Source organism: Mus musculus, chromosome 15 (assembly GCF_000001635.26).
Source record: "Mus musculus strain C57BL/6J chromosome 15, GRCm38.p6 C57BL/6J".
In the NCBI taxonomy this organism is placed as follows: Eukaryota; Metazoa; Chordata; class Mammalia; order Rodentia; family Muridae; genus Mus; species Mus musculus.
This window is the reverse complement of record NC_000081.6, coordinates 12578390-12598629: the sequence shown is the minus strand read 5'-3', so window position 1 is coordinate 12598629 and position 20240 is coordinate 12578390. Positions and strand designations below refer to the sequence as shown.

General features: G+C 44.9%; 1 protein-coding gene across 11 annotated transcripts in view; it reads left to right on the top strand.

Annotated features, from left to right (window-relative positions):
• Pdzd2 (PDZ domain containing 2) overlaps window positions 1-20240 on the top strand; it is a 380258-nt gene that overhangs the window by 141339 nt on the left and 218679 nt on the right. For all 11 annotated transcript variants that reach the window (XM_006520163.4, XM_006520165.4, XM_006520167.3 and 8 more), the window contains one exon: window positions 5720-6549. In XM_006520163.4, the coding sequence (XP_006520226.1) occupies window positions 6074-6549 (476 nt within the window). In that variant the 5' untranslated portion in view covers window positions 5720-6073. The remainder of the gene's footprint in view (window positions 1-5719; window positions 6550-20240) is intronic.

Here is a 20240-nt window from a genome sequence, read left to right as displayed (position 1 = left end):
AACAGCGCTGAGACACTCGCTTCTGTCCTAAGCTTGGCTAGTGGTTTTGTCTATATTGTATAGAATCACAGAGAATCGTGAGTCTGTGCAGGTTCTAACAACATGTCCTCCAGCTTGTACCCTTGGAAGACTCTCGAAATCAACCCCTTTTTTAAGGCCAATCCCAAAGCTGTCTTCTCTAGAAAAACATTTTCTAAACTTCTGAGCGAGAAAATGGGACCCATCCTTCGCTGATCATGTGATACAGGGTTCCTAGAGGCAGCTTCTGTGCTTTCCCCTCAGAGCTGCGCATGCCTAGTGCTTGGCACACAACAGGTCTCCTGGGGAAGGTTAATCAAATGCAATTGCCAACTGGCCTTCCCCATCAAAGAAAATTCTCACCTCCATTCCCCATAAATATAGAAAAATGATCCCTTTCACTCTTTCCTCTGAACTTCATTTTCTCCCAGAGAAAGTCAATAAAAGCCGTGCCATCTAGGGTGGAAAGCATTCTCGGGAAGTGACCTAACAGGGAATAATAACAAATAGGAGATGGTGTCAGTAAGAAACGACCTTATTACCCGGTCGCCCAAAAGAGATTTCCAATATCGTGTATTTTTGAGCTTGCAAGGAACTTGAGCGTCGGCTATTAATTGGTTCCAAATAAATCAAAAGCTTAGCAAATACCATCTACATAATCACATGGCTATTAAAAGGAAACGTAAGATCAAAGATCATCCATCCATGTACAAAGACTGAAAGTCTCTTTTGGCCAAAGTGAGTAATGCCCTTCCCCTGCTTCTCACAAGCATATTAGCATCCTGGGCGCTAAATCAAAGCGCTCTACCCCACCAGCCTTCACGGTTGTCCTTTCTTCACTGTATATAAATGAGCAACTTAAGCTAAATGTCTCACAAGTTCTCTCCATCTCAATGGCGACATCTTCAAACACAGTCACACAGTTCTGTCCATCTCTGCATCCTGTCTCTGTCACACGGTAGACCCAATAACTAAGAAAATGGTTGTATGCTGGACAGTGGTGGTGCACACCTTTAATCCCAGCACTTGGGAGGCAGAGGCAGGTGGATTTCTGAGTTTGAGGCTAGCCTGGTCTACAGAGTGAGTTCCAGGACAGCCAGGGCTATACAGAGAAACCCTGTCTCGGGAAAAAAAAAAAAAGAAAGAAAGAAAAATAGTTACAAAGATCCTTTAAATTAAATTTTAATGGCTTGTGATTCAAGGTGTTAGTCACAGTTCAGATGATTTCATATATAAAAATAGACCAACTCTTACCAAGATGCTCTTTAAACGTCTGATTGAGGCAGGCCAAACTCAGGAGTAGAGGCATTTTTTTTTTCCTGGTGTCAATTTGCATCCATCCATTCATCCAGGAAGTATATGCTGAATATTTAGAAAGAACCAGGTTCTTAAGTCATTATAGAGTCATTTATTGAATGTGCCTGACTCGTGTATCACCACCTTTAATGTCTGAATGTTTCTTAAAGAATTATGAAAAAATTAAATTGTTGAATCAATCAGGCCTTGAACTTGACACTGGGAATGTACTCTCAGGAAGACAAATTTACTATCACAGTAGTAGAGGAATTGCAGACGGAGATGTTAGGGGCGGGGGCACAGCGCAGTGAGAAGATGAAGGTTGGCATATACAAGTTGTTGGGTTAAACCCCCTTCCAAAGCCATCCTAGAATCAGGGGAAATTAGTATAACATAAATCTATGATACTTCCTTAACAGAATCAACAGAGGTTGCCTGCAGCTGAGTTCACAAAATTAACCATCCCCTAATCCAGACCATAGCTCCACAGCAAAGCTGTCACTGAGTTTTTCCCTGAAAACTGAGCCCCAACCTGGGCCAGGAGAAGTGGGGTCCCACTCTTTAACAGAAATAAAAGGATCAATTTGGAGCTAGGACTCCAAATGACAATATTCCACCTGCTGTGTGGAGTTAGAAAAGAAGTCATCTGGCCTCTAGATGGAGCTGATCTTGCTAGAGAACAAAGGGACAGAGTCAGGAAGGAAGGCAGGGCTCTCCACATCACCCCTCTTCTTCATTTAGCCATCCTGCATGAGCCTGTATTCCTGTCCTTCCCCCATCACCACACACACAAACACACACAGACATACCGCCAAGCATCTTACAGTATTGCGCTGGCTGGATTAGAACTCTCTGTACTCCAGGTAGTCCTTCTACCCCTCCCTCCCACTTAGCCCTGGAACTACAGGTTTGCACTACCACGTCCAATTAAATTCCATTTAATGTAACTAAGGACCTTGGAAATGGATGCAAAGAAAAAAGAACTTGCTGGCTGAGCCTGGTGCCCTGAGTTCAATCTCTAAAACCCACACTCGGAGAGAACTGACTCCCTAACGTTGTCCCCTGCCTTTCGCACGTGCATGTATGTATGTGTGCACAGATGCACCAAAACTAATAACAACAAACAAATACATTGTAAAGTTTAGCTACATAGGCTGAGTGGGGTGGGAGGCCGGATTAGGAAGCTCAACACTTTGAGACAAGCCTGGGCTACCTTGTCCCCATCTCCCCAACAACAACAACAACAACAACATCAAACAAGTCAAAAAGGAAACAACAAGATCTGGAGATTCAGCTCACTGACATGGGTTTGCAAAACCTACCCTTGGCCCTGGGCCCAACCCCCAATACCCAAATAAACAAAACTACTTCAACAGTGTATGTGAGGGGCTCTGTAAAGAAACTACTGGGATATCTGCTCCATTATCGGGGGTGGGGGTGGAGGTTATTGTGAATAAGAGAGAGAGAGAGAGAGAGAGAGAGAGGGAGAGAGAGAGGGAGAGGGAGAGGGAGAGGGAGAGGGAGAGGGAGAGGGAGAGAGAGAGAGAGAGAGAGAGAGAGAGAGAGAGAGAGAGAGAGAGAGAGAGAGAAGAGATGCAGAGGCACCTGGAAGAGTCTGGAGCAGAGGAAAAGAGAAGCAGACTGGACATGGCTAGGGCTAGAGAAGGGCAGAGTGGGAGAGTAGTAGAGATAGGGAGATAGCAGGAGATAGAGAATAAGTCATAAGGAGAGATGGAGTCATAAGGAGAATAAGTCATAAGAAAGAGGGAGGGAGGAAAGGATGGACAGAAGGACAGAGGGATGGGCTAACAGACAGATTGAGGGAGGAAGACAGACAGAAACAGAGCAAGTGAGGGAGAGAGGGAAGGAGGAAGGAAAGGAGGGAGGGAGGGAAAGAGAGACAGACAGAGGGAGGGGGGAAGAGAAAGAATAGAAAGATAAAAAATGTGGGGTGGACAGACATGTGGATTATAAGGAGGATCAGTAACTGGAGGAGAGAAGGCCAGCACACCAGTGTGGGCTTTGAAATGTATAACAGGTACTTGTGATACTAAGGGAGTCTGGGTGCCAGCATGGGCTTTGATATTCTGATAGCCGCCACAGGTATGTGTCAGTGGATAACCAAGCAAAAGGACTCCTTTAGGAGATGAGAATCCAGTTCCTTACAAGTTCTATAGTCCAGCTTGAGCTCATTTCTGGATATATGGACATCCTGAAACCTAACAGAAGGCACAGAGGAGATAGAACAAAGCTTTCAACAAGAAAAGACAATGAGTCTAATGGTTTTCTTCTCTTTTGCAACTCAGGAGTTGTTAATATTTGGAGATGACTAAAATTGATTGTTCATCTTGGGTCGTTTGTCTATCCATATCCACTTGATTCTGGCCATGGAGTTGGGGTCGAAGACTAGATGACTCCTGAAGCTTACCCTACCCTCTCACCCCGACATGTGGTGGTGCGAGGGAGTAGCTGCAGTTGTCAGAGGAGGAAAAGTAGGGGCACATTCAGAGACACTTTTCCCTGCCTGCCTTCTTCCTTCCTTCCTTCCTCCCTTCCTTCTTTCCTTCCTTCCTTCCTTCCTTCTTCCTTCCTTCCTTCCTTCCTTCCTTCCTTCCTTCCTTCCTTCCTTCCTCTTCCTTCCTTCCCTTCTTCTTCCTCTTCCTTCTCCTCCCCCTCTGTCTTCTCTCTCTCTCTTCTCTCTCTCTTCTCTCTCTCTCTCTCTCCCTCTCTCTCTCTCTCTCTCTCTCTCTCTCTCTCTTCCTTCCTTTCTTTTTTGTAGACAGGGTCTCACATTATTCTTGGATGGCCTGGAACTCACCATTGGTACCAGGTGTGGTCTCAAACTCCTAGAAAACTGCTTGCTTCTGCCTCTCAAGGGCTGGGATTAAGGTGTGCTCCCACTAAAGACACATTATATTACTACTCAATCTTTTCATTTCATTCCTACCATTGAGAATTCTTCAGCCATCCCTTCAGTCATAGTTTTCCTATGAACACTCATTTTCTGTGATTTTTCTCTAACAAGCAAGTCAAAGGCGTTCTCAGCCACCTGGCAACTATTTGAGATGACTCAGAACACAGGTTGGACAGTTTTCTCAATACAAGTTAAGAATCCTGAAATCTGAAATTTGAATTGGTCTAGAGTCTGAAATGTTTGAGCACCAACTGGATCCACCGGTGGAAAACTTCATGCCAAGAATATTGATTTCATATCAAAATCATTTGAAATAGTATATGAAGCCACTATCATACTATCATATGTAGAAAACCTATGAGGGGGCTGGAGAGATGGCTCAGTGGTTAAGAGCACTGACTGCTCTTCCAGAGGTCCTAAGTTCAAATCCCAGCAACCACATGGTGGCTCACAACCATCTGTAATGAGATCTGACGCCCTCTTCTGGTGCACCTGAAGACAGCTACAGTGTAGTTATGTATAATAATAAATAAATCTTAAAAAAAAAAAAAAACCTATGAGGACCTTAAGTCAATTGTATGGTGAGATGCAGACCCTATCCTATGATATTATAGATATGCAAATATTTCCAAATCCAAACTCATCTCACCTCTTCCGGGGCTGTTTTGCCTGTACGTGGCTGCATTAAGTATAGTTCTCCCTCTGCATCCAGTGAAACACTACAGCGTACAAAACGTTGACCCTGAAGAGTCAAGAGAACAGGAATCCTCAGTTATAAGCATGAGCACTCTCACCCCTCGGGGGCGCTCCTTCCAAGCTTCGAAACCTTACTTTTCTAAGGACAGTTGAACTATCAGACTTTGTGCGCACAGAATTCTATCACAACGGTCCGATCCATTTTTGTCTGTTCTATATAGGTCTCCAATTAGAGTCCCATCTCAAGCAAATAGCCATGATAATTTAAATTAATTTTGAGTAGCTTGAAGCTGACAGCCCTAGCATTAAAATAAATGCTTTTGTTACGGAGGTAATTTATTTACATGGTGCTGTGAGCTGCCACCTCTCTTGGATCCCCTTTAATCCAAACCGTGCAGTCTCAAAAGAGGTGACGTAATTAGAAATGGATGAGAAGTGGTCCAGATCCTTCCTTATCCTCCCGCTGGGCCTTTCCCTGCAGCCTCCTGGTTGGGTAGGAGTTTGATGCTATATTGATGGGAGAAATGGGATTTCACTTCCATGCTGATCATGGAAATTTCCTGGAGAAGGACAGTGTCCCAGAGGCTTCTGGGTGTGTGTGTGTGTGTGTGTGTGTGTGTGTGTGTGTGTGTGTGTGTGGTGTTCAAGCTGTATGTTCAACCTGGAAGGAGCTATACTGGAGACTGGCAGGGAGAAGGGAGCTATTTGGTTCCTAAAATGTGCCTGTATTTGCTCCTTTCTCACCAGGCTGGGTGTTGTAACTCCAAGTCTTTGTTTTTCCTCTTCCTCTTCCAGGTGTGAATGAGCCCAAGCAAGACCTGACACCTGCTGAAGAAACAGCCAGATTTCCACGTCATTTGCATGAACCCTGCTGTGAAATGAACCAAGCAAGGACTTGTTAGATACTTCCTCCTTTCCCTTGCTGAGCACTCCCGGGCCGTTGTTTCAGTGTGGTTTAATTGTCCTGTCCTTCTTTTGCCAAGGCAAACACCCCAGCCTCACAGGAGGCATCCCTAGAGCTCATCTGCTGGCCTGAACATGAACATGGGCAGAGCTGATGATTGGGAGCCTTTCCAAGGGACTTGGGTCCCCACGGGGTCCAGGGGGAAGCAGGACCTCTCATGATGCTGGTGTCTGGGAGTGAGCACCATGCCCATCACCCAGGACAATGCTTTGCTGCACCTGCCCCTCCTGTACGAGTGGCTGCAGAACAGCCTGCGGGAGGGTGGGGACAGTCCCGAGCAGCGGCTCTGCCAGGCGGCCATCCAGAAGCTGCAGGAGTACATCCAACTGAACTTGGCTGTGGAGGAGAACACAGTCCCACCAGAGCACAGCCCCCCAGAGATGGAGATCTGTACGGTGTACCTCACCAAGCAGCTGGGAGACACTGAAACTGTGGGGCTCAGTTTTGGCAACATCCCTGTTTTCGGGGACTATGGAGAAAAGCGTCGAGGGGGTAAGAAGAGGAAAACCCACCAGGGGCCAGTGCTGGACGTGGGCTGCATCTGGGTGACAGAGCTGAGGAAGAACAGCCCAGCGGGGAAGAGCGGGAAAGTTCGGCTCCGGGATGAGATCCTTTCCCTGAACGGACAGCTGATGGTCGGAGTTGATGTCAGTGGGGCCAGGTAAGCAAGGGTTTAGCACCCAACCTGTGATTGGCCTAGATCTTATTTGGTGCTATATTTCTAGAGTTCTGATTGCCCTGGCAAGAAGCTGTTGACTTCTGCGCCCTACAAGAAAACACACTGAGTCCTAGGCTCCTGTGGTCTCTTAAGATCCCAGGAGTTAAAAGGAGAGGAGAAGACTTGATATTTCAAAGCTCACTTCCTAGAAATAACCATGTATTGAGTTGCATCTATTTGTCACTGAATCCCTGATTGGTTTGTTCTATTATTTTGGGGGGTTGGTTCTGTTTGCTAAGAACACCTATATTCAAAGCATTTCCCTTTCCCTGAAACTTGGGGTAAAAAGGAAACAAACACTATGTGAAACTATAAGAAATGTCCCATTGAACGAGTCTCTATCAGTCAGCTCAGCATCTCATTGGCAATCAGAAGCCCAAAGCTGTGGTCCTAGGTGTCTTGCATATCAACTTCACCTACAACAGACACAGGACTCCCAGAGACTTCAAGTGCAGACACCCACCCTGACATATTTTCTAACCACCCACCCTACCACACCCCACCCCCAACACTGTAGGAAGTTAAGACAGGATAGGTTGGGTTGTTTCCCTGGTGAATCTGGCTTCCCAGAAACACTATCAATTCAGAGATAGGCCAGGTGGGCTCATAGAGCTCAGAAAAGCTCTCATGGTTCCAGTTTATCCCTTTGAAAAGATGAAGACTGAAACCAGCCATGGGGAAGTCTAAGAGTAACCCTGTGCCAGTTTTCAGTTGCCACCTCGTATCAGCAGTATACATGGTACTCCGAGATGCCTATGTGCAGGAAAGCTCACACAAGGCGTGGTGCCCAGGGTTTTTATGGGATTGGTCATGTAGGCCTGACCTTAGTCACCCTTGTTTCTAGTCCCTTTAGTAGTAAATTACCACCATGTGGCCAAAAGCTTCCAAGCTACGTAGCATAGCTAAGCATCCCTAGATACACAGAGGTGCTCTCCCTGCACTGGATATTCCAAGGGCTTACCTGTTGCCTCCCAGGGCTGGTCAGAAGCCAGTCTTTCCTTTAGAATGTGTGTGGGTTGAACGCTTCAGACCCTCTGAGTTCACATTCTCCTATGTACCTGGAGCCCTAGGCACCCATTGCTTCATAACAACCCAGAAGTCAGCAGGAGAAGATAAGAAGACTAGCTTGATTTTTTTCAAAGCTCACTTCCTGGTCCCTTTTGAAGACTTAAAAGACACACCACCTTCTAAGCAGCATCTACCAGAGTGGACAACTGTCCCCCCCCCACACACACACCCCCAGTTCCTAATCACTTGTCTATATGAGAAGCTTAAATGGGAGGGCTCTACCATATTTACCTTGCCCAAAATTACCCAAGTAATAGAAGACAGAACTGGGATTTGAACCCAGGTAGGTCTAGCTTCACAATTTTTCCTCCTTACCACGGTGTTACATCTGGAGTTTTGTAGTCTGGTGTATAATTTCATGAATGGTTTATGGCTGCACAAAACACCTCTTTAGTATAACCACAAACATCAGGGGAAACATAGAACAAGCCAACAAGGCTTTCTACATAAACCAACAAGGAAACAGGCCTTTTGCCTTGTCTTGTAAAAGGAATGACACAGATTAGACTGGTTTTGAATTATTATAATAAAATACCTGAGGGAAACTACTTATGAATTAAAATTTTTACTTAGTTCATAGTCCTGAGATCAGGGAGCCCTGTAGGTTTAGACTCCTATGAAGTGTGACTCAGTCTCATTGAGTAAATAGAGCCCTGACATACTCAAGGTGACTGGCCAAATGACACAGGGGTATGCCATGCAGTAAAGACTACCTGAGTATCAGTCCTACCCAGCAGCAGCCTTCAGTCCCCTCTGCCTCCAAATCATGTGTAAAAATAAATTTAGGGTTGGTACAGTCTTAAACAACCAGGAATGAGTTTGTCGATAGATAAGAAGCTAGAGAGGCAGGTGTCCCATTTTTCCTTTACATATCAGACTCTGAATTGACCTAAGGTCTTTCTACTTGGCCCCATCCTTTGGTCCATAGCACCTGCCAGTATTGCCACACTGAGGACCAGGCTTTCAACATACAAGCCCTTGGGAGACAGACCACATCCAAGCTATAGAAGAATTTCTTTGGCCAACTTAGGTGCTACTGCAGCTTGGAGAGTAGACTGGGGATCTTGGTACTGGTGTTTCTCAGAATTTGAGAAGGATTATTTCCAGCATCCTGAGTGAATTCTAAAATCTAAGAATGCTCAAGCCCCTTATACAAATGATATAATATTTGCCTATGTACTATTATCTCCAGACTATTTACAATACCTAATACCATGTAAATAGCTCTTATCTGTGTTGTTATCTGTATTATTATGTGTTGCTTAAGAAATAGTAACAAGAAAAGTGCTCAGCACAAATGCGAAGTGTTTTTTGTTAGTACTGCAGTTCACAGTTCCTTTAGTCTACAGATGCAGAGCCTGAGTGTGTGGAAAGCTATTACTGGCATTTTAAAGAGTTTTTGAGTGTTTTCAAGATTTTTTTCCCCACTCATTGTAACTGACAATTTCTACTTTGATGTGTGAAGATTTGTTCTAAGAAGTATTGAGTAGGAACTAATGCTCTACCAAGACACACACATACCTCTAAATCATATCTAATATAAGAAACTCTTTGGGATAGCTAGTCTACCTCTCAAGTTTGCTTCTGAATTCAAAATTGTTTTATGTGATATTATAGGTTGAGTTGTATCCCCTTCTCCAAACTCATATGTTGAAATCCTAACTTCCATTGCTTCAGAATACAAGCTTGTTCAGAAGTAAAACCATTGCACATGTAGTTAAGATGAGGTCATACTGAAGTCTGGGTGGATAATGCAGTGTGATTGTTGTCCTTATCAAAAGCTAATTTGGACTCCAACACAGAGGGAAAATGACATGTCAAGACAAGTTATGCTGTCACATGCCAAAGAACTACCAGGAGAGAGGACTGAAGCAGCTTTGTCCACAGCACCAGGGAAACCTGGCTCTGCTAACCTCTTGATCTTATACCCCTAGTCTCTAGAGCTGTGAGATTATAAGTTTCTGTTTCCTGAGCCATTCAGTTTGTGGTAGTTTATTACAACACCCTTAGAGAGCTAACACAAGCAGTACGTTGACTTTCACCATCTTCTGTGAAACTCTGATAACTTTAAAGAACTGTGTGTGTGGGTTTAGGAGGATGCTTCAATGGTTGCCTGTGTGGAGTGTGGGAGGAACAGGTGCAAAATGTAGATGATGAGGTCATGGTTGCTTATTTCAGAATTACACGCACAGCCATGAGTGGGTTTGACAGCCCTCTTGTATAGAACCACACATCCGTAGAACCCAGGTCTGTAGGAGCCTCCTCCACAGCTAGTGCTCTTATGGTCCACAGTGTGCTTCAGGTGCCCCAAGAAGTTTCTGAGGGATGACAGCTTCTTCCTTCTGTGAACTTCAGAGAACATTCTGGAAGAATGAAGACTATCAGTCACATGTGATGTCACATTCCCCGCCCCTTAAAGACAAAGCTGGTAATTACATGGCAGAAGCCTCTGTTTATAAAATTCTTGGCTACCATTCTGGAAAAGATGGGATTTTTCAAAATGTTCCGAAATGTTACTTCTGTTTGGTGCAGGAAGAAATGGGGAAGGTTTTTAGATTAGTTCCTACAAGGAATATTCTGTAACCCTAGTCACCCCCTCCACTAGCTCTCTATAAGTAAACCAGATCTGTTCCCTGGAGACAGATTATTCCAAATTGGTAACAAAATGTGGAATTAATTAAGATGGAGCCCATATACCCCGACAAGAACAAATGGACTTTTCTGAAACGTAAAGAGGCCCACGTTTCGTTTTTAAAATGTTTTTGTTTTCAGAATGTGGGCTTTGGAAATTTTTATAGGTTAATAAATGTGAACATAGCACAGTCCAGAGGACACAGGCCTTCTAAGGAGTCAGGGCGACTTCCAGAAGCCTTGTGACTGTTCCCTTGGCATGGGAGGCTGACTCTGTTTTCCTAATAAGAGCTGCTTGGTGGGTGAGAGAAGATGATTTATCGACACGGTGACTATGTAGCTGGCACAAGGAAGATACCCAGTCCAGAGGATCTTTTAGCATCTCGCCCATCCAGCCTTGGGCAACCTGAACCCACAGCACAAGTCACAACAGAGAATAGGCCTTTGAGTTGGAACGAAAGAACCTCAAACCCTGCCAGCTCCTCAGACACAAGAGATGATAGTGACAGGACAGTGGTCCCCTTTATCCATGGACAGTCCCTTACCCTGTACTGATGGGCTATATTTATGGCAAAATTTAGTATGTATTAAATATAGCGAAAGGTTAGCCACCATAAGTAATATTTAAATAGGACGATCATAACAGATTACTGTAAGTTATGTGGATGTGCTTTCTCTCTCAAAATATCTCGCTGTCCTGAAGGTTTTTGACCTTTTTGACCACAAGTAATTGAAACCTTGGATTAGCAGTGAGCTATTTTACTGTGTAGCTTCAATGGTCTGGGTGCTGGCCACTTAAGTCAAAGACACATACAGGCATAGGGTCTTAAGTGCTCCAGCCACGATAGTGCCAATGTGTTCCTGGAGTATGAGGAGTCTGTACGATCCCAGAAGAAAATCTCACTGGGCAGATATAGGCCAGACATACTCAAGGTGACTGGCCAAATGGCACAGAGACACGCCATGCAATAAAGAGTAGCTGAGTATCAGCCCTAGCCAGCAGCAGCCTTCAATCCCCTCTGCCTCCAAATCATGTGTAAAAATAAATTTAGGGTTGGTACAATCTTAGACTGGTTACCCATGGCAACCTTGAGTTCTGTCTGGATTAAAGCAGATTTAGGCAGAGTGTCAAGAGGGTATGAGAAGGTGTTACTTGGAGAAATGACTGCAGGTGGTGATGTAGTAGGAGACAGAGAGAAAGGAAGATTCTCCAATTATAGCTTTATAATATGGTCCCTGGGGCCGCTTAGCACAGGGTCTTGTCTCCCTGCATGTGTGCCCAGAGGCACCTAGTACTCCATGCAAGACTATATATATAGTCTATAGGTGGTGACCTAGAGATATTAACGAAAGGTTAAATTTTACTCAGCATGCTCTCTAAGAAGATTTCCATTGCAGAAAGTTAAAAGGAAAACAAATTTCAGCATTTACAATTCAATTATCTGGAAAATTGGCCACGTGGAACAGCCCATTCCCCTAAGGATGTAGGCTGAAAGAAACAGCCCATGACCCACATGGTACCCAGCTCCATTCTTTTCAGCCTGCTGCCTTCTCGTGCAAGTTCTTTTCATGGCTTGGTTTCTGGAATCTCTTCCAGCTCATTCAAGTCCTACTTTCTGGTATCACGGAAGAAACTAAGACTCGGGGGAGTTCTTTCCTGAGGTCATCTATCTTCCCAGAGATCAAGTTTATGCCTTTGACTCAGAGTCAATAACTTTTTTTTTTCAAACCCATAAATAATAACAAATGGCATTGGATAGTTTTCTATATCCTGTAGTTTGTGATCAAAACAAATAGAAAGTTAAGTTTCTCTACATTTCATACAAAAGCAGGGGTCACACCCTAAAAACCTCCCGTCTCATAGGTGTAGCTTGTAGCAACTTGGTGACAAGAGTCATTGCTGCTGTTGGAAAGAAGCACGGAGCTTGCTTTCCCTAGATTTCTAAGTGCCACCAGGCCAAGGCAGTGGAGAATCTGAGAGCCGTCGTCTGCCATCTTGTGGTTGAAATCAAGCACTGTGAGAGAGTGTGCTGGAGCTGTCTGTCCCCCAGCTGGGTGTGCTTCACAGCTGTGCTCTTCAGGCTGAGGTCTCTGCTGAGTCGCCCCTCCTGAACCATACTGAGTCACCAAAATGTGCTGTTTCCCCAACTTTCATTCCTGCCCTTCCCCCCAGTTCCCACAGAAGACGAGACAGTGATTGCATGACCCACCCTGCTGGGCTCTTCAAGATGAATAAAGGAGTCCCCAGAGTCTTTAACGCCAGCTTCTAGTTTCTCTGTCCTGAAACTCACTCTGTAGACCAGGCTAGCCACAGACTCAGCCTGTCTCTGCTCTTGAATGCTGGGATTAAAGGTGTGCCACTACTGCCTAGACCAGAAATTTCTTTTAAGGTAAATCAGGTAACCAAGTCTCTAGCGTTATAGTGACTAATCGAGTGAGTTCTTAGAAAAAGCTGGCCGTGTCTGTAAACACTTATCAACAGGCATTTATTGAGTGACATTTCAGGGTCCACTGTTTTTGGCTTTTGAGACAGGCCCATGCTGATCACAAACTCACTATATAGCAGCAGAGGCTGACCTCTAACTTCAGACACTCTTGCTTCTGCCTCCTGAGTGCTGGAGTCACAGGCATGTACTGCCAGGCCTGCTCGATGTGATGCTGGGGCCTGAACCCAGGCTTTCATGCCTGCTTCATCCCCAGCCCTGGGTCCACTTGCTTTTGGGACGGAAGAGATGATATGAGATGGGAGACTTTCTCTGATACAGTGCTCTATCCTGTGATATGACACTTCGTCCAGACGCCCGTGATGCACTGCTCAATGCAGACACCCGTGATATGGCCCTCCATCCTGATGCCAGTAACACAACATTTCATCCAGCCATCCATGACACAGCGCTCTATCCAGACATCCATGACGCAGCGCTCCATCCAGACGCCTGTGACGCAGCGCACCATGCAGATGCCTGTGACGCAGCCCACCATGCAGACGCCTGTGACGCAGCGCACCATGCAGATGTGCTTCCTTTCCTTCCAACCACCTGCTTCGCTGATACCTGACTTGGAACTGAATGCCGGTGCGGCCATACACTCCCACCCAGGAAGAGGAAACCCCCAATGCCTCACTTCAGATACCCACTTCTAAACTGTTAGAAGTACTTCTAGGAATTGCTGTCACTAGGAAGCATAAGGAGGGAGGCATCTGGCGTGATTAAAGTACTACTGTCTGACTTCATACCCTCCCCCGTGGGCATTTCTGAGTCTTTTGCAGGAAGGCTGACTTCTGCTTCACCTTTCTTACTTGAGTATTGAACGCGTTTGAGCATTTCTGTTCTCTCATGTTTGGGTACTAAATGTCCCCAAGTGATTTTCAATTTTTCTTTCACAAGAGGGTCTTTGAAATCCAAGCTTTGGTGCCTGGATTACCTCTTACCCTCTCTTAGAGACTTCTGAAGGGAGGCAAGACACCTCACAGCCTGGCTTTCACAGAAATAGAAAGCCAAGGCTCTATCTTTCCTTGTTCACTTTGTGTAGCTTTGAGAAGGGCCAGTATTGTAAGGACCCATGTGTATACAATTTAAACTACAACCAGTCAGGCATGGTGGCACACACCTTTAATCCCAGAATTTGGGAGGCAGAAGTAGGTGAATCCCTGATTTTGAGAACAGCCTGGTCTACAGAGTGAGTTCCAGGACAGCTGATAGCCTCAAAAACAATTTGAGGCTGTATCCCAGTGGTAGCTCACTTTCCTGGCATTCATCAAGACCCCAGATCCAACTCCCTACCACTGTAAAAACAAATAAAATAAAACAAAACATATGTTATATAGTTACATGGATTTTGAATGTGATCTTCCTCCAAAGATTTTGACTATGCGAGTTTGACTTATGTTACTTAAATATTTAAAAAAACAAACAAACAAAAACCATGACTACTGGTGACTTTTTGGGTGGCCCTAATACTGTTGAAAATAATGGAGTGTGGGGAAGTGGGGTTCTCCAAGACTCAGATGAATAGTCAAGGCCTGCCGTGATGGCCTAATCCTCCATCTCCCCTAACAGGGGGATCGTGGTCTTTCCTTTGCATCATCTCCAGAACTTAAACTTTTTTCTCCCCCCCCCATCCCCCTTTGAGGAGGGGAAGGAGATGAAGGAGGCTGAGCTCTTTCCACGGCTTGGGTAACCGTTCAGTCAGCCCTTCCTTGAGCTGGGTATGAGGTTAGACAGGATGAAAGGAATCGATATTTATTAGAAAAGCCTTGGCCTTTGCCAACACAGGTGTCTACTCACAAAAGCTCTGAAAGGACAGCTGTGAGGGAGCAGATGGGAAAGAGATATCCCTAAAGACTCAACCCATATAAAACCAATCTCTGTCAAACCTGAGGGCGAGTCACGGCAGTCCAGATATGCACTCCTGAAAAGTCCTGCCTGATGCTTGAAGAATGATCAGAGATGGACCAGCCCAAGACAGACAAGATACCTTGAAGGAATAAACACACAAACAAGCAAACACTTAGTGTCTTTGGCGACCCTGTCCTTGTGAGCTCCCTTGAATGAATTCAAAGGTTAAAAAAGAGGATAGAGTTTACTGTAGGGCAAAGCTCATTCTCAAGGGATAATGTGGCTCTCCTGAGATACATTTCAAACAGGCTTTATATTATTAAATAACTTATTTATGTTTGAGAAAGGGTCTGGCTATGTAGTCCCTGCTGGTCTAGAACTCACGATTTAGGCAAGACTAGCCTTGAACTCACAGAGATCCACTTGCTGTTTTCCTCCCAAATGTTGGGATTGAAAGCAAACACCACCACAACTAGCCATTATTATTATTGTTCTTATTAATTTAATTTTATCATTCATACCAGATATTTTAAGCATATTCTCTCCCTACCCCATCTCCTCCTAGACTGTCACCAGCAGCTTTTCTGAGGGACTTTGTGCTGCTCAGGTTGCGACAGGCCTGTTTAGATTGTCTCTCGCAGAGGAAACAATAGCGTGGCATTATTCTTTATCAAAGGCCTCCTGCTTTATGATAGTTGTGTAAGGCTCAGGACTCCAGGAGCCCCAATAGATAGTTATCCATTAATGACCTCCTGGGCATGCAGGTCAGAATGTCCCTCCTCCTTCCAGGACCACAAAGAGGACTCTGCTCTCAATTCTTCTCAGGTCATTCAAGGCCTGCTGTTCTAGTCCTTTGTTTTACAAGCTGTGGACTCTCAGGGAGGGGTCCAGCCCCAATATCCTCCAAGACTTCTAGTATCTAACTATCTGTCTAACAGAGAGGTTCACCTGTGCATCAATCAAATTAATATGTGGAGGATGCATTATTTATTTATTTATTTTTTAAAAAGACAGACTTCACTATGTTACTCTGTCTAGCCTGAAACAATCTACAGACATAAACCTGAACTGGCAGAAATCCACCTGCCTCTGCTTCCAAGTGCTAGGATTAAAGGCATGCATCACATTGCCCTACAAGGATTTATTTTTAATTTGTATTTATGTATCTGTATGTATATGTGCTGTGTGTGTGCAGGTACCAGAAAGGCCAGAAGAGGGTGTTGCCCATGGAGCTGGAGTTGCAAGTGGTTGTAAGCTGCCTGGCATGGAGTCCTTGGCACCAAACTTGGGTTCTCTGGAAGTGTGGCAACTACTCTTAACCACTGAACCATCTCCCAGGGGAGCTTTATTTTTTATTTTTTTCACTGAGAGTCTTGTTTATTTATTTTAGAATAGCTGTTCTCAACCTGTGAGTCAAAACCCCCTTGGGAGTGGCATATCAGATATTCTGCATGTCAGATATTTACATCATGATTCACAACAATAGGAAAATAACAGTTATGAAGTAGCAATGATGTTATTTTATGGTAGGGGCTCACCACAACATGAGGAGCTGTACTAAATGGTAGCAGCATCAGGAAAATTGAGGAGCACTGTTTTAGGACAGCATATTGGCAATATTACTAACTCATTCCTAGAATACCCAGTCCTTCCCTAGGTCAGGGCTTTTTATTCATTTCAGCAGCAGCATTGAGACAGGATTTAAAGACCAGAACAACCTTGACCCCGCTACCCTGATTCCGCTTAGTTAATGCTTTTCTGCTGGCCTGATCTGTCTTCTTCTGCAGTGTATGCATCTCCAACTTCCTTTCTCAACACCGTTTGCATCAGAAAGATCTTCATGCTCACATTGAGCTATTGAGACAGAAATAGACGTACGTCAAGGGAGAAGCCTCCTGGATCCAAACCCTATTCTCTCGTCGCTATGACCAGCCAGAGTCCCGCTCTTACCGTCCTTGGGCTGTCTTTCCAAGAATTCTTGAAGAGGGTAGAGAGATGGCTCCAGAGCTAAGAGCTCTGGCTGTTCTTCCAGAAGACCTATGTTCGATTCCCAGCATCCCCAAGGTAGCTCACAACTGTATGTAACTCTGGTTCCAGGGGATCTGATGCCCTCACACTCTCTCCCTTAAAAACCTGCCTGAGAGCAGCTGGAAAGATGACTCTAGTTGAGAGCACATGTCACTCTTCCAGAATTCAGTCCCCAGCGCCCATGTCAGATGACACACAAGCTTAGACTCCCAGCCTTCAGAGATTTCACACTTAATACTGGCGCCTGTGGGCTCCTGCACTAACACACACACACACACACCATTCTAGAGATGATTCCAATCAGACCATGCCCTTTGTTTTCCCCTCTTTAGTAACTATAACTGCGCTGAGGTTTTCTTAGTTCATTGACTTAAGCAGTCATTAGTTGCTAGGTGTTTTGTTGTTGTTGCTGTTGTTGTTGTTGTTGAATCTTTGCTATCTCAGCAAGTTCACAATCCATCTGCATTCACATGTCACTCACTGTGTACATACATGTAAGTGTATGTGCATGCGCACATCTGTAACTTGGGAGTTGGGTTTAGGAAGAGCCTGTGCTTGTGGCTAGATTATGTAGCAAGGCTGTGCCTCAAAAAAAAAAAAAAAAACAAAACGGCCAAAACATATGTTAAATTTGTTACTCCTATTGCAGACTACCTCCCACAGGAAATGATACTAATTGGTGCCCCACTAACAGAATTAAAAAGTACTGTTTTGTTTTGTTTTGGGTTTGGTTTGTTTCCCTCATAGCTTCTAGCACAGGAATGCTTGCAAAATCCTGACTTCGCAAAGGACTGTGGGTTGCCTCTGCTTTCCCTAAACACATTTAAAAGCACCCCCCTTATGAAATGCTCATTCCTTCTTCTTTTTTTCAGACAGGGTCTCACTATGTAGCTTGGGATGTCTTACAGCTCACTATGTAGTCCAGGCTGGCCTTGTAGTAGGTCACAGAGATCTATATACCTCTGTGTTTGGCTGTTTTTGACACGGGGTTTCATACTATGTTTTAAGCTGGCTTTGAACTGGAGGCATACCTCCTGCCTCAGCCTCCCTAGTCCTGGGATGGCAGGCATGTGCCACACCACAACACCCCCCCATCTCCATGAGTGAGTGTTCTTCTGGTTTCAGTGCTGTACTTATTAGCATTCCATTTGCAGTGCTTTCAAGTCAGCCTCTTTGGTCATGTTCTTTGGAATGAACATAATGTGTCTAAGGATATTGTCACTAAGTTATTCCCATGAATTGTTTACTGATTTATTTTGCTACAAATAATACATGATTGATAGTGTGCCATAGCATGTTTAGATTGGACACTCTGACTTACATGGAAGTTTACTTAATAGACGTGTGGCTTGTTTTATGAGGAGGGGTTGGGGGAACAATGGTGTGTGGTGTGGTGTGTGTGTGGTATATGTGTCTGTGATGTGTGCATGTGTGTGTGGTGTGTGTATGTGTGTGTGATATAAGTGTATGTGTGTGTGTGTGTGTGGTGTGTGTATGTGTGCGTATATGTGTGTAGTATGTATGTATGGTATGTGTTTGTGTATGTGTGTGATATGTGCATGTGTGTGTTTGTGTGTGTGTGTATGGTGTGTATGTGTGTGTGGTGTCTGTATGTATGAGTGGTATATGTATGAGTGTGTGGTGTGATGTGTGTGTGTGTGTGTGTGTGTGTGTGTGTGGTGTCTGTGTATGATGTGTGTTTGTGTGTGTGTGTGTGTGTGTATGTGTGTGTGTGTGTGTGTTTGAGATGGAGTTTTGCTTTGTAGCCTAGGCTGACCTTGAATTCACTAGCCTCCTGCCCAAGCTACCAGAGTGTTGTGGTTACAGGCGTGCAGCTTGGCACTGGCCTCATGGTTATAACTGCAGCTTACTATTACCACCGGATGCTTAGAAATCATGTTCAGTTCATTTGTTTGTCTAACAGGTCACCTAACTGACCTATTGTCCTTATCCCCTAAGTGAGGACCCTGAACACTGACTGGATAGGCATTTGGAAGTTACTGATTTTAATCCTTTTCTACAGATGGTTAAAATTTCCTCCAATCTTGTAAAAGTGAATGTCACTGCTGTCTTGAAGTTTTAAGGGTTTTTATGGATGAGAGTGGCTGGGTTTTGCTTGGTCAGTTTGTCACTTTGTGTTTGTGGTGCTAGGGGTGGGACCCAGAGCCATGTGTGTTCCAGACAAGCCCTCTAACACTGACTGACTTCCCCCAACCTCAGTTTGTTGCTTCTTTTATGACAGTCTTTTTCCTTACACTGATACCGTCTTCCCAAAGACCTGACATCCTCCTGCCTATTTGCAAGATTATATTTTTTAAATTCCTCTCTGTGATTTCAGATTTTACTTCAACTACCGTTTCTTTGAACGTGGGGCAACAAAGTTATATCTTAACTCTTTCTAAATTTCAGTGTGACTATAAAAACCCCACCTACCAGTAATCTTTTTACCTGAGCCAGTTTACTGTGGCTGTACATGTCTGCCCACATTTCCTTTCCGTGCCTCCTGCTGTCCGGCAGCACTGTGTCATTTCCTGACTGGTCCCCTCTACCGCCTGATAGTGGAAACTTCTTGTGATACTTTTGAAATGTTTACCTGTCACACTTTCCACACCAGCTCCTTAGTGATGATGTTGCATTTTCTAAGGCCACCAAGGGGATGCTGTCTTTTCCACGGAATTCCATCCTTCTAAGTCCAGTTCGAGTGCCCCCCCCCAGAGATCTTACCTCTCCCCACTCCTGTAGACAACATTGTGTGTTTATTTATTTATTTTATTTATTTGTTTATGTTTTTTTTTTTTGAGACAGGGTTTCTTTTTATAGCCCTGGCTGTCCTGGAACTCACTTTGTAGACCAGGCTGGCCTCGAACTCAGAAATCTGCCTGCCTCTGCCTCCCGAGTGCTGAGATTAAAGGAGTGCACCACCACGCCTGGCTTAACATTGTGTATTTAATCAGGAGGTAGGAGATAGATGGGTTTCTAAAATGTCCTGAGATTTCACCCTTGTGCCATGTCTGGGCCCTCATAGCCCCTGCAACAGAATCTAAGCTTGATGTCATGATTAGGTCATAGTTCATAGCATAGGTGACTTTAAGAAAGTGAAATGGTCAGGGTGGGGTCTCACCGAATCGCATGAACCCTCCCCAAGCAGTTTAGCCAGAAGCAGAAAGCATCGGGATAGTGTTCCCATCTGGCCTGAAGGAACTCAGATACCCAAGCGAATAGTCAGGGATGGGACTTTAATCCTACAAGTGTGAATGACTGGATTCTGGCAGCCACAGGGGGATCTTGGAGGGCCTGAGCTGTAGATGAGATGGTTTGGCAGCCCCAGCCAGCATCCCTTGCCAGCCTTATGCCCTGCTGAGCAGAGCCAGTCTACCCTGTGACTTGATTTCTCCCCTAAGAACCACAGCAAGGGCTGCAGAGATGGCTCCGCAGATGTTCTCTCCCAGAGAATCCAAGTTCAATCCCTACCGCTTACAGGGAGACTCACAACCATCTATAACTCCAGTCCCAGGGATCCAGCGCCCTCTACTGGCCTCTGAGGCTACAAGGCATGTGTGCAAACAAAGC